The 14,212-nt window shown below is 37.1% G+C and overlaps 1 protein-coding gene across 1 annotated transcript; it reads left to right on the plus strand.

Annotated features, from left to right (window-relative positions):
- The first annotated feature begins 5,759 nt into the window (after positions 1 to 5,759).
- Positions 5,760 to 9,130, plus strand: LOC107785773 (pollen receptor-like kinase 1). Its single transcript, XM_016607145.2, has 3 exons — positions 5,760 to 6,682; positions 7,411 to 8,166; positions 8,324 to 9,130. Exons 1-3 carry the CDS (start codon positions 5,776 to 5,778, stop codon positions 8,920 to 8,922), a joined length of 2,262 nt encoding a protein of 753 aa, XP_016462631.1. The 5' UTR covers positions 5,760 to 5,775; the 3' UTR covers positions 8,923 to 9,130.
- Positions 9,131 to 14,212: the final 5,082 nt, after the last annotated feature.

Below are 14,212 nucleotides of genomic sequence, written 5' to 3' on the forward strand. Positions count from 1 at the left end.
GCGAGGTAAGTCTCCTTTCTAACCTTGTAAGAGGGAATTAACCCCATAGGTGAACTAAATTATTATGTGCTTCTATTTGTGGGGGCTACGTATGCACGAGGTGATGAGAGTCCGTACATAGCTACTAATTATGTCTATGTACGAGTAGTTTTAGGCTTACACCATGCCTTGTTTCTATTGTTGTTGAATTTATGTTTATTGTTTGTCTTGAAAGAAAGCAAGATTGAGTTAGCTTATTAAATGTTTCGAAAGGAGTTGAAATTGAGGAAAAGTTTGGAACTTAAAGGTTTTTATTTGAACTTCGTATTTTTGAAAAGAATTGAGGAACACCTTAATAACTTAAGAAATCTATGTGTAACCGTGTCGCATGTATGTTTCACGAGCGGGGTAATTTTCTTAAAAAGCTACAAGTTGAATTTCTCTTATTTTGAAAAGAATCAAGAAAAAGATATGATTTTTAATGTTAAATTTATATTTGACCGCGTCACACGTATGATTCGCGAGCGGGGTATTTCCTTCTACCACTCTTATGGGATCGGGTCGTTCACCTCGGCAAGAATTATGTACCACACTCTCATGGGATCGGCCCGTTCGCCTCGGTAGGTTAATAGATGCATCTATGGTTTGCGTCGTTTGACCCTCGGCAGTGCACATTTTACTTTTATGCTGGATCGGGTCGTACGCCGTTCGCCTCGGCATTTCCTATATATATATATATATTATCCTCGTGGAATCGTGCGTAACATTTGGCAAGAAGCCAGTGTATCTGAGGGTTTTTTCCTGAATTGAATTATGAAAACCACCTCTTTGATGAGATCCACTACATCTATATTTGAATTATGACAATCACCTCTTTGATGAGATCCACTACATCTATATATGTGTGCTCCGGTTACGGAGGGAACTCGCTAGTTGAGAGCTTGAGTAAATTGTAAAGAGGGAAATTGTACCACGTATTTTATACTTGTTTGTTTCATATATTTACTCTGTCTCATATTCATTCACTTCTTTACTGTACCTTATTGATGGCCACAGTAAGTTGTCGGAGTCGACCTCTCGTCACTACTTCTTCGAGGTTAGGCGGGACACTTACTGGGTACGCGTTGATTTACGTACTCATACTACACTTACTGCACGTTTTGTGCAGGTACATATGTGACTAGTGACCTTGTGGGTGCAGAAGAGCGGTTATTACGGGGACTTAGGTGAGCGGTATCTTATGTACGACCCGCAGCCAGCAGAGTCTCCTTCAGAGTATTGTATTTTCTTTCTTGTCCAAATTAGTATTCCGGACAGTTATTGTATTTTATTTTAAACTCTTAGAAAATGCTCATGCACTTGTGACATCGGGTTCTGGGATGATTATAGGATGTTCAGTATTGGAATTGGAAAAACACTGTTATTTATTCTGTAAATTTATCTTTTACTAGATAAATTGAAGTAAGATTTACGATTTCAAAAATACTAAAATGAGAATTTAATCAATTATTTAGTGTTGGCTTGCCTGACAATGGTGTCCGGCGCCATCACGACCCTTAACGGATTTTGGGTCGTGACAAGCAGAGACTGTAAAAGCTAGCTTGCGAAAATTATACTTCTAGCCTCAAATGAAAAAGATTCAACTGACAAGAAATATAAAGTAAGAACAGATTCAGTATTCAGTGTCTTCTTGCTTCGTGTCAGAAACGAAGAAGAGCATCCATTAAAAGATGATTTGGTTCTTCGTGAACACTTGGTTATCAATCTCAATGGCAATAGTAGAACATCTAATAAGAGAAATATTTCTATCATTAGATTAAAACGCAATTTGTGCAAATTGTATGATAGAATTAAAAAGATATCTTAGCTAGCAGAAATGAATATGTTGATCAACTAAATAAAAGTTTGATTGTAAAATTTTATAGTAAAAATAAAATGTTATTGTGTTTCTGATTCGACAGAAAATGATACTAATAATTACTACCAAAAAGAATACTTAAATACTTTAATTCCAAATGGTATTCTACCATACATGTTTGTTGTCAAGTTTATTATTTCTTACGTATGTTAGTGCCACTGTTTATACAATAGACTAAGTTAAAATTGATATTCCATTGTATATAGTTTGATTTTGAAGAAAAATATGTCTGTTATGCTACTGAAAAACTTTGATACGCCGAATAGCTTATGTAATAGCACACATATAGTATATAAAAGTGTTGAGAATAACGTCATACATGCAAAAATTATGAACTCAACAACCCGCACAACGTTATATTGTGTCAATTTAGGCAGAGTCCAGGCTAGTCTAAGTGTTTAACTAATATTTTGGTCGATTTGGGCAACCATTAGTTAGCCTAAATCGGTCCAGAAAAGTCCGGATTTAGTGTCTATTTTTCTCTCTATATATATTAATACTAGTAAAACTTTCCGCGCTTCGCGCGGTATAAATTCATACTACATTATATGTTAATCGCTCAGATCATCTAAATTGCTAAAAGTAAACTTCAATAAAGCACAAAAATATATAAATCTATGCACGCATATGAAAGTATTTAATTCGTTTGAATAATACAAAAGACTTTATGGTGCCTTAAAATAAACCTTTTCTCAAGGTTGATTATCCTTTCTCAAATAATTATACCTCATTTTTGGATTTTAATGTGTACAGCAAAAAATCTTTATAAGACAGTGTATCCACGCAAAATTGCTCGTTATTCTTGAGCAAGTCATTGAATTTGAAGTTATTTTACCAAACTTCATACATCTAGCAACAGTAGCACCACTGATTCTAATGTCATTCTCAAAACCGTAATTTAATAAGAACTTATGGTGCTTTCAATTAGCCATATACAGAGACGTAAAAGCTAATCAATTTCCTTTTTAAAAATATCAAATATTAAAATAGTTCACACAGATTTTAATCAGATTGGTTGAAAAACAGAAGTATCTTCATGATTCTTCTTCTAACATGCTATACAAAATTATTTGACGGGTCTATAAAAACCACTTCAGTTTAAATATGAGACTATAAAATAAAGTTAACATATCTGAACTTGACAAAGAAAACATAGAAAATTTAGAAGCTGATGAATCATACAAGTCAAAAACATTTACCATACAACTACAGCCACCTAAGGTCTGGACTAAGAAAGTTCAAGATGAGTGCAGGCTACTAAGAAAATGACTTACTTAATATATTATTTAATGACATTTACCGATCCCTAGAGCCTAGAGGACATCGATTACAGTTTTAGAATGACAGGCACATTATATTGATCTCCCATAAGTAATAGATGAAACTGCTATCCTTGCTTTCCCTACTATCCTTCCCCACAAACACACAAAAGCTATTATATGACAATAACGATGGCAACAGTAGCCATCAAAAGCTAAAAGCCTAAGAAGAAATATTGTTATCCTTTCAGAAAAATCAGGAGAAGAAATTGAGATGTAATTTTTTAAGTTAAGACAATGGCAAGTGAAATGGCAAAAAACGGGCGAGTGGAAAGAGGTAATCAATATCGGTAGAACAACAAAGAGGAATACTTGTGTGTTATGAAAAGACAAATGTTTGGGTGGTGAACATTCAGTAATTCCCACAAAAAGAGGAGCAAAGGTTTCGTTAAACCAAACCCCACCCAAAGCTTAAACTCTACATCTTCCTAATGAAAAGGAGAAGTGGAGAAGCAATGTGATGATTAAAAAGGGAAGAAATCTGGCAGGAAAAGCCATTGCCGTTTTAACATTTACTAAAACAAGCTTCTTTTACGTTTTGCATTGTTGCACATCTATATTTGTGGTATATATGTAAGAGTCTAGCTAGTGACCGGTAGAGAATATATTTGTGGTATATATATATATATGTAAGAGTCAAGACTATAGGCGTTTTTTTATCCTCAATAAATACTACGAAACATGAAAGGCTGCAACGCCATATAAATACAGAATACAAAGTGTTGTAACGGTAACAGGCATATTTCATGGGAGTTACGTTACCACTGTTTATTCCATTAATGTGTGAGTTTATATTACATTATTATTAGTAAAATAAGGTAAATCCCAAAAAAATGACAAAAAAGATAAATAGAATTGCTGGGCATTGGAAGGTGCCACATCATCTTTCCAATTCTCAGCTTTATACATATATATATATAGTATTATAATTTTATACAATTCTCAATGTTCTAAAATCAGTTCTACTCTCAAGCTTGAAAATACTTAGAAATGACAAAGCAAAAAATTAAGAAAAACTACATTAACAATTTTGCATATTTCTCAATATTCAAACGTCGTTTTTATTCTCAAGTGCACAATGGATTACATTGTTATTGGCATAAACAATACATTTCCTCTGCCAACTCATTTTATCCAAAGCATATTGAATTTAAAAATTCAGGTACGAGAAGTAAATTTCACCCGGTTTACCTTTGTATGCTTTCCCAACTCATATATGCTAAAATAAATCACCAAATCCACGAGCAAAATTAAGTGATGAAAAATTTCTATAGCAAAAGAGAAAACTCAAAAAGAAAACGAATACATGGAGACTTCTTTTCACTGTCAGAATTTATGTTTGACCGGAAATTCGCACCTGCGAAAAGGTATCTGGTTTGACTGAATACTTGTTTGGACAGAGATGTCGGCGAAGATTGTCGAAGAGGAGATCGAGAAATTGTTATGTGAACCAGTGTTTGTGATTCAAGTATGAAAATGTTTACAGAGACATTTTGAATTGAATGTTTATAAATGCGATTCATTTCCCAAGTTAAGATATGAAGCGCTACAACCTTTTGGGATCCGCCACTATAGCAACCGTTGCATCTCTTCTTGGATTTTAAAGTTGGAGAATCAAGGTTTTAACCGTGAAGAAAGAAGAAAATGGCAAAAAAAACTACAAAAAAGATAAATGGCATTTCGGGGCTAAGAATGATGCCACGTCACTTTTCTTTTCCCCTCCTTTATATTTATATATAGATACTTTCTCCTCCCCGTAAAAGTAGTAACTTTTTATTTGGTTGGTGATTACGCAAATTTAAAGTTAAATAAAAATATAAATTTGAGTTGCACAAGTTAGTTTATGACCCTTTGCGAGGAGATCCGCTACTTTATTCTATTCTCGATAGTTATGCTATATGACCGAATTTCCTAGCATTTGCATCAATAACCTGCATTTACAGATGATAGAACTATTACTTCTGTGGAGTCTTGCATTAATATAAATCTCTGCGCCATATAAGTTTGATCAATGTTTAGAGGCTTTAAAAATATTTTGATCAAGTTGAAACATCAGTATAAGAACCCGCGGAGCCGGGGGATGAGAATAAAATTCTGTACAAGTACGGACGTTTGTCTTTTCTCCTATTAAGCCTTATTATTATCTTATTTATTATGGACAGAACTAATTAAAAAAAAAATACTTCTTTCTTTTTGTAAATTATTATCACCTGAATTCGTGACTAATACTCCTTTCAGAATTTAATAAATTAAATTATTGGTGCAAAAAATATCTTTGTAGGATCTTTCCAGATCAAATTTCGAGGCCAACTTCATTGTTTTGGAATATAATCTTGAATAAACACCTATATATATAAGTATAGAGTGAATAAATGCCCTCATATTAGTTCGGGCTTTTACGTGGCAATTTTCATTGCTTGGCACTAGCTCTCTCTTCCTTACCCAACATTGAGGAGAGAACACAAAGAGAATTTTCAAAAAAAAAAAAAAAAAAGGGACGTACGGAAGACGTTGAAAAAAGTAATGTAATAAAAACCAAAAGAAATGCCGTAAAAATCTATGGTTAGAGAGGTGTGCAGTGCTTATGCCTCAAATTGTGGTTTGTTGTGGGTAGCCAAAGGAAGGATGATGACGGAGGTGCAAGATGCCGGCCGGCCACCAGTACTTGTTTACGGAGATCCGCAGCGAGAAGCAGAAGCACCCATTACCTCGTTTGCATGTTCTTCATCATCAAGATCAAGATCAAGATCATGGTTTCGTCACATGATCATTTTCCTTCTTCTTGCGTCGTTCACATTTGTATCGGCTCAACCTGCAGTAGATGTGGACGACGACCCCACAGATAAAACAGATCATCTTCCAGATGCAAAGAGCTCTTCCGAGGCTCTCCTCAACTTCAAAAGTTCGCTATCTATATCTTCAGCTAAAGGACAGGAAGTACTTGGGTCTTGGGTTCCATCCGTAAGTCCGTGTAATGGGAACATTGAGAATTGGTCAGGAGTGATTTGCTTTGAAGGGGACGTATGGGGTTTGAGACTTGAGGACTTGGACTTGTCCGGGGTGATTGATATAGATTCCCTGCTTCCGTTGCATTTCCTACGGACCCTGAGCTTTATGAACAACAGCTTCAAGGGAGCAATGCCTGATTGGAATAAACTCGGTGCGCTCAAGTCGTTGTACTTGTCCAATAATAGCTTTTCCGGTCAGATCCCGGATGATGCTTTCAAGGGTATGACTTATCTCAAGAAATTGTATTTAGCCGACAACCAATTCACAGGCAACATTCCCACCTCCCTGGCTACCTCCTGCCCCAGGCTCTTCGAGTTGAGGCTAGAAAATAATAGATTCAGTGGCTCTATACCTGATTTTCCCCAGGACGTTCTCAAACTCCTCAACGTATCCAACAACCAACTCGAGGGACCAATCCCTCCCTCTCTTTCTTTAATGGATCCAACAACATTCTCAGGTATACGAACATGCTCCCCATGACCGCGCGTCATTAATTATTGCATGTTCTACACGTAGGTGGGAAATATTGTTACCACGTCAATGTTTTTATGAACAACCATGGACGGAGAGAGCGAGTGCCAAAAGGGGCAACTTCTTCATCTGGCAGATACATTCCCCTCGGCATTCCAATCAACATAGAAAGATATATTTAAAAAGAAAAAGAAAAGAGAGGACCATAAAGAGGTTGTGCCGATGGATTAATTTGGTGTGCATACTTAAGGTCTCTTAGTTAATAATAAGTATCTAGAAGATTCTTTGATTGATGTTGTCTTTCTTGTGGTGGCTCTTATAATTTATTCTAACTTGTATACTACTGGGAAGCAAGATCCAAGATATACCACAATAACTATATACAAGATGAATATTTTGATTGGGAAAAAGATGGACTATATATAGAAGAAGGAAGTATTGCTTTGATTAATATTCTTCCTAACCATCTGAAAATATATTCAAATAAGTATTAGTCTAACGATTGGTTTTGCCTATGCGCAACAATCTTAATTTGGAATTAGGCATATGCATGAAAAGATATAATAGCGCGATATCCTATCTTTGGTCTTTTTTCCCCTAATATAAATATATAATTGAACGTGTAATTTTATCATTTCCATTAGTCCGATCCATATTTTTTTTCCCGTTGTTGTTGTAATAAGTAATTTGACACAGAGAGATCGTAATTAACAGGGAACAAAGGTCTGTGTGGGAAGCCATTGGAATCTGCAGCTTGCAACTCCCCAAGTCCAGAAGCAAATACTCCCAACAGTCTCGACTCTACGGTCAGCGGCCAATCTGGTGATATAATTAGGAAGTCGCCCTCTCTTCTGAGTAGAGTGATGTTGATCGTTGCAGTTTGTTTGGTGGTCTTATGTCTCATGATTGTGCTAATTCTTATTATTTGCCGCCGTAGCCATAGCAGCAGCCAAAGAAATCCACAAGTAGGCCGGGCTGTTGATTACTCGAATATTGATGGGGATCAAAGTGCCTTTACATCATCATCGTCAGCTCCTGATGTGATAATGAGCGGCAACCCGCCAACTTACCCAAGACACGATAATAACCATTCAAATAGTACTATTAACAACAACAAGGCATCAGAGGCACCAGCAGCAGCAGCGGTAGTAGGTAAGTTGTCATTCGTTAGAGATGACAGGCCACGATTTGATCTACAGGATTTGCTAAGAGCATCAGCGGAGGTGCTTGGGAGTGGGAACCTGGGGTCCTCTTATAAGGCTCTACTTATGGATGGCCAGGCCGTGGTGGTGAAGAGGTTTAAGCAAATGAACCATGTCGCGAAAGAAGATTTCCACGAGCACATGAGGAGGTTAGGTAGACTAAGCCACCCCAACCTACTCCCCCTTGTGGCCTATTATTACAGAAAAGAAGAGAAGCTGCTTGTGTATGACTATGCCTCCAATGGTAGCTTGGCCAGTCACCTTCATGGTATGGAGTTAATTACTACATTCAATTTCTCTCTTTATCTCTCTCTCTATATATATATATGTTGTACATGCATGAATGAGTAAATATCCCCTAATTAGTTACACCTACGTACGTACTAGCTTGCTGCTTCACTAATCTAGCTGTATGATCTGTATAGGCAATCAATCTAGGCTGGAGTGGTCAAGCCGCTTGAAAATCATAAAAGGAGTTGCAAAGGCCTTGGCCTACCTTCACAATGAGCTGCCAAGCCTAGCACTTCCGCATGGTCACCTCAAGTCATCGAATGTGCTTTTGGACAAATGTTTTAATCCCGTGTTGATGGATTACACATTAGTGCCTCTGGTGAATCTTGCGCAAGTACAACATCTTCTAGTGGCTTACAAAGCGCCGGAGTACGCACAACAAGGCCGCGTCACAAGGAAGACTGATGTTTGGAGCCTTGGGATTCTAATACTAGAAACCCTGACAGGCAAGTTCCCCACAAACTACCTCGCTCTCAGCACTGGCTATGGTACCGAATTGGCTACTTGGGTCGACTCCATTATTAAAGATAATGAGTTAGCTTTTGATAAAGAGATGGACAGTACAGAGGATAGCCAAGAACAGATCCGAAAGCTCTTCAACATCGGAGTGGCTTGTTGTCAAGAAGATTTGGATACAAGGTGGGATCTGAAGGAAGCTGTTGAAAGTATACAAGGCTTAAATGAGAAGAACGACGCCGACGGCAACAGCGATCAAATTGATGTTGGAGTTTGACCTCGTCCAACTATATCAACTCCATTCCCTATATATTTAAAAATACATGATGTACTCATGGATCCCAGTGCATTACATATCATGTTTGTACACATTTTCATTGTATACTTCACTAAATTACTGATGCCCAAATAAACCTGCCAATATATGTGATGTTGGGCATATTTCGATATGTGTTGATGTTACTTTACCCATGTTTTAATCACTTTTTGATGCTATTTGATCTTTAAAATACCCAACATGGTTTAATTATTGGTTTTATAACTAATTGAGTTGTGTGTGATGATTTAGGGTGTTTGGAGTGCAAAAATATGAAGAAAAGGTGCTCTAGGTAGAGGAAGAGGGGTTGAATGCGTCGCATTCAATCTAGAAAAAAATCAAATTTCGTGCACCCTTAGCAGTGAAGTCGGCCTATAGCATCCGCCTTAGCATCCGCACCTGGGCAAAGCTGAGATGGAGGAATAAAGGGTGGATACGAAGCATCCACCCTAGCATGCGAAGCTGAGAAGTGGAGGACGAGGTGGATGCGACGCATCCACCCCAGCATCAATCCCTGAAGCTGAGTCGGATTAGGAATAGGAGAACTTTGGCCCACGACTTTTGTACGCAATATATAAGCCAAAAACGCCTCTTTTAGGGCATCTAACATATTGGGAAGGGGTAAAAAGCCACGACAAAGCTGGGGAACTACGGAATTCATCTAGAGTTCTTATTTTTCCTTCTTTTATTGATTATTATGCACTCTTGTGAATTATTTGATGATTGCATGAACATGAGTGGCTAAGAACCCTACTATTCTAGGGTCATGGGTATACATGAATGTTGACGTTTGAAGTTTAATTTGATAAAGTTGATTTTATCATATTGGGTTATTTATTTAATTCTATTTTTAATTAATTTGCTGAGTAGCTAACAGTGAATTACTATCTACGAATCTAGAGTTGAACTCGAAAGTGGGAATTCTAGATTGCATATAGAATTAAATAGAGCAAGTTCTTGAACCCGGACATCGGAGAACGGATTCGCAATTAGGATAGAAATATACCTAATTGTCTTGCTCGGTTGAAATACATGAAGTGTAAATGTATTCTTGTTAATATTAATTCCATAGACATATAGGCATTAAGTTAGCTTGAATAGGCGAGTAAGAATTTGACAGATTCTTATGAGTAATATCAACCCTGTCAATCAACAATCCAAATAAATCAATTAGTTATTTTAAGCTAAGAATGCAACATGATTGTTAGATAACCCGTGACCCTGGAATATTATCTCCTATTGATTGTTATTCGAAATCATTTAAGTGTTGTGGTTGATCTCTAGTATTTCATTACTTGATAGTTTTTAGTTGGTAAATTAGAAAATTATCTATTTTGTGAGAAATCGCTTGAATCGATAAGTTATTTGAGTTTGAGTTAGTCAAAAGTTAATCATAAGTCTTCGTGTGAACGATACTCTACTCACTACTATATTACTTGAGGACCACGTATACTTGCGTGAGTGTATTTGGTCGCAACAAATTTTTGGCGCCATTGCCGGGGACTTAGAAATTAGCTATTTTTCTAGATTAGACATTCTTTTTTATCTATTCATTTTTTTTTTGTTTAAGTTTAGTTAGTATTTGTTATTTATTTTAATATGGCATCTTGGAATGAAAATTATTCGAATGATGGTTATTCTTATTTTGATGATCCTTGTCCATATTGTGGAGGACCCCACTGGTGGAATAATTATCAGAATATTCTCGGGACCGATTTATGCGCACAATCTCAATCCTTTGAGTGGAACATTTGTAATATGTGTGGTGGTCAAGATGGCCATTGGGATGGTTGTCCTAATCTTGTTCATCCTTCTCTGAGCCCTTATTATGATCTTTCTAATGATGTTTCTGAGTTTAATAGGGGCAATGAAGTGCAGGATATGGAACCTGATGCATATATTAGGGATATTCTGAGGCAAGTAGCAGAGCAACAGGATGAACTCAAAAAAGATACGAAAAGAATGAGGGCAGCAATCACAAGAATGAAGGCCAATATGGAAGAATTGAATGAAGAAAGCGAGAACCAGCAAGAGAAAAATTTTGAAAAAGAGGAGATTTTGAGCCAGACTTGGCTGGTTGAACAGGCTGAAAAGTTAGAAATATATGAGGCTCAACGTGAGGAACTTATTGATGGGATGAGACACTTTATAGAGGGAAGATCTAAGCTGGGACAAGGGATCGATAAATTTGGCACTACTATTCACGACTTGCAAGATCAATTAAATGCAAAGGTTATTGCGTCTAACGCCCAATAAAATAGTAATGAGTTGTTAGAAGCTGAAAAGGAGCTTATACGCCAAATTGAGGACTCTGTTGATGATGCCCATGTTGAGAAAAGTACACTAGAGCCATGCGAGGTAGTAGATAATGTAATATTTGAAGACTCTAGTGTGTGCACATATGAGGATATAAATAGTAATACAATTCCAAAGTTAGGGCATGTTGGTCCTCATTCTAAATATTTTTCGACATTGTATATGGATGATGACATGAAAATCGAGTCATCTGAGTCTTTGGAGGAGTCAATGGAAGAGGAACATGATGCTTACATTCTTGGATTTGTCGTGCCAGAGAGAAAAAATTATATTTCTCATATAAAGGACGAGAAGTATAGAGTGAAATATTTGTTACTTGGCCAATTTATTTTTGTGTCCCCACCACTGGAGCATAGCCGCAGACTGGATGCCTTGTTAGGGGCTCAATTCATAAGTTCGAGGTGGAGGCAAAAAGTGGTTCACGTCGTGCCGCTACGTTAAATCAGGCGCTTGTTGGGAGGCAACCCAGCTTTACTGCTTTCTTTTATTTTTTTTTCTTTTTATTTTATTTTATTTTTATTATTTTGTAGTATTTATTTTTGTTTTGTAGGATTATGAGCATAGGAAGCAAAGCCATTAGAAGAGTGCAAAAGCGAGCTAGATGGTGAGGACTAAGTGTGGGGTGCCCACACAAAGGACGATGCCTGGGGGAAGTCTGAGTACCTCGTGAGCCGCTATTGCTTCGGCCTTTGGCCTACCAGGGAGTCTCGTTTACCCTCTTATTATTTATAGTGTGCATTGAGGACATTGCAAAATTTTAAGTGTGGGGTGAGGAGATCGTTTGGATGAGTTTTTGTGCTATTTTAGCTTAGTTGTAGTACTCATTCTTAAGTGTAGTAGCTTTTGTGGGAAAGAAAAAACGAAAAAAGTAGAAAAATTGGACTTTTCCCGACGACTGATCTCCTAGACATTTTTCTTGAGGGATTAAAGTCTAAAAAAAATCCAAAAATATGTCTTTTAGCTTTCTTTAGGTAGTAATAATCCCCTGTGTTTTTTCTTTATGCCTCGGTTCTTTTCCATGGGATGTAGTTTGAACCGGGTAGTTTTTTTCTTTCCGAGTAGATTAGGAATTTAGGAAACAAAAGGAGGAAGAATGATGAACCTAAGCGCCCTTGACTTGTTTCATAGTAGCATATTTATGCTTTGGCATGTGTTGTATCTCCCCTATATTTTGATATTAATCTTGATGCCTTTATATATTGGATAGCATGTTTTGTGACGATTATTTCTCGTTTTCTTGACTTGTGTTCACTTTGCGCTTAATGCTTAATATCTCGTGGCTCCGTGAATACTTGCATTATTTGAGAGTCGGAATGGGACCGTGCCTTAGTGAGTCATGTGCCATGTGTGGTGAGATTTTTTATGTAGTCCATGTCATTGTACTTGTGTCTAGAACTTGCCCGGTATATGAGTTGAAGCGAAATTTTAGGTGATGCTCGGTTTGAGAATTGATTTTAGGCGTTCTTTGATCTTTTTGAGCTTAATTGCTTATCACAAATAAAATATATCCCTAGTTAACCCTTTTGAGCCTGTAGACCTGTTATTTGGTACCCACATTACAAGCCTACACCCTTTTTATTCTTAATTGACATTGTTTTGATCCTTTTACCTCTTAAAGCACTTTAATTGTTAGATGAGCGCTAAAAGAAGTAAGAAGGGACTAAGTGTGGGTGACTTTTGAGTGAAACCAATGAAAGGAAGATAAGTGCACTTATTTTGTAAAATACTACACCACTAGCGGAAATTGAAAACAAAAAAAAAAGGAAAAATAGAAATGAATAAATTGTTGTCTTGTTCTTGCTAGTGGGTATGAACTAAAGTAGTGCTTAAAGAAGAAGGGACTGTTTTTGGGGGTGATATTGTTTGTGAAATTGAAGTGGTATTGAAGAAAATACGCTTAAAGTAATTTTGTGATGTATTAAAGTGCTTAGGAGGGTGAGTCGCTATTCCTTAAATATATCCTACCCATCCCTTAGCCCACATTACAACCATGAAAAAGTCCTAATTGATTTTAGATCAAGCGAGCTTACATTAGTAGAGATTTACATTAAGGGCAAGCCTATGGTACCAATTGCATGCATGTGACTTCTTTGTGAGAGTGAGCGATTTTCTTTGATATATGTGAGTCATTAAAATATATTTGATCATGAGATTCGAATGTGTGGATTGAACTCGCTCTCTTGTTCTTGTTGTGAGGGCACATGGTTTCACGAGGGATAGGTAACGTTATTAGACTTCTCTATGATGTTGGGTGTTCAAGCCATGAGTGCATTGTGACATTGAGTCGGTTTTTGAGGTTAGGATTATTGTGAGCATGTTGTCTATGTTTGAATATTTTTAAAGAATGGCATAAGTAAAGGGAAGTGTATGTGATGTATATTCTAGAGCCTAATTGTTACAAATAACTATGGTCATATGTGAAATGTGCTTTGAATAATAAGAGCTTAATTTTATTTCGTCTACTATAGTGATGGTTTGTTCGAGGACGAACAAAGGTTTAAGTGTGGGGTGGTGATGTTGGGCATATTTTGATATGTGTTGATGTTACTTTACCCATGTTTTAACCGCTTTTTGATGCTATTTGATCTTTAAAATGTCCAACATGGTTTAATTATTAGTTTTATGACTAATTGAGTTGTGTGTGATGATTTAGGGTGTTTGGAGTGCAAATATATGAAGTAAAAGTGCTCTAGGTAGAGGAAGAGGGGTTGGATGCGTCGCATCCAATCTAGAAAAAAATCAGATTTCGTGCAACCTTAGCAGTGAAGTCGGCCCATAGCATCCGCCTTAGCATCCGCACCTGGGCAAAGCTGAGATGGAGGAACAAAGGGTGGATGCAGCAAAGCATCCACCCTAGCATGCGAAGTGAGAAGTGGAGGACGAGGTGGATGCGACGCATCCCCCAGCATCAATCCCTGAAGCTGAGTCGGATTAG

The sequence above is a fragment of the Nicotiana tabacum genome, unplaced genomic scaffold (genome assembly GCF_000715075.1).
Source record: "Nicotiana tabacum cultivar K326 unplaced genomic scaffold, ASM71507v2 Un00050, whole genome shotgun sequence".
Classification (NCBI taxonomy): domain Eukaryota; kingdom Viridiplantae; phylum Streptophyta; class Magnoliopsida; order Solanales; family Solanaceae; genus Nicotiana; species Nicotiana tabacum.

Coding starts and splice junctions, on each gene's coding strand:
- LOC107785773 (XM_016607145.2), top strand. CDS start 5,776: ATGGTTAGAGAGGTGTGCAGTGCTTATGCCTCAAATTGTGGTTTGTTG. Junction 6,683..7,410: donor GGATCCAACAACATTCTCAG/GTATACGAACAT, acceptor CGTAATTAACAG/GGAACAAAGGTCTGTGTGGG. Junction 8,167..8,323: donor CTTGGCCAGTCACCTTCATG/GTATGGAGTTAA, acceptor TGATCTGTATAG/GCAATCAATCTAGGCTGGAG.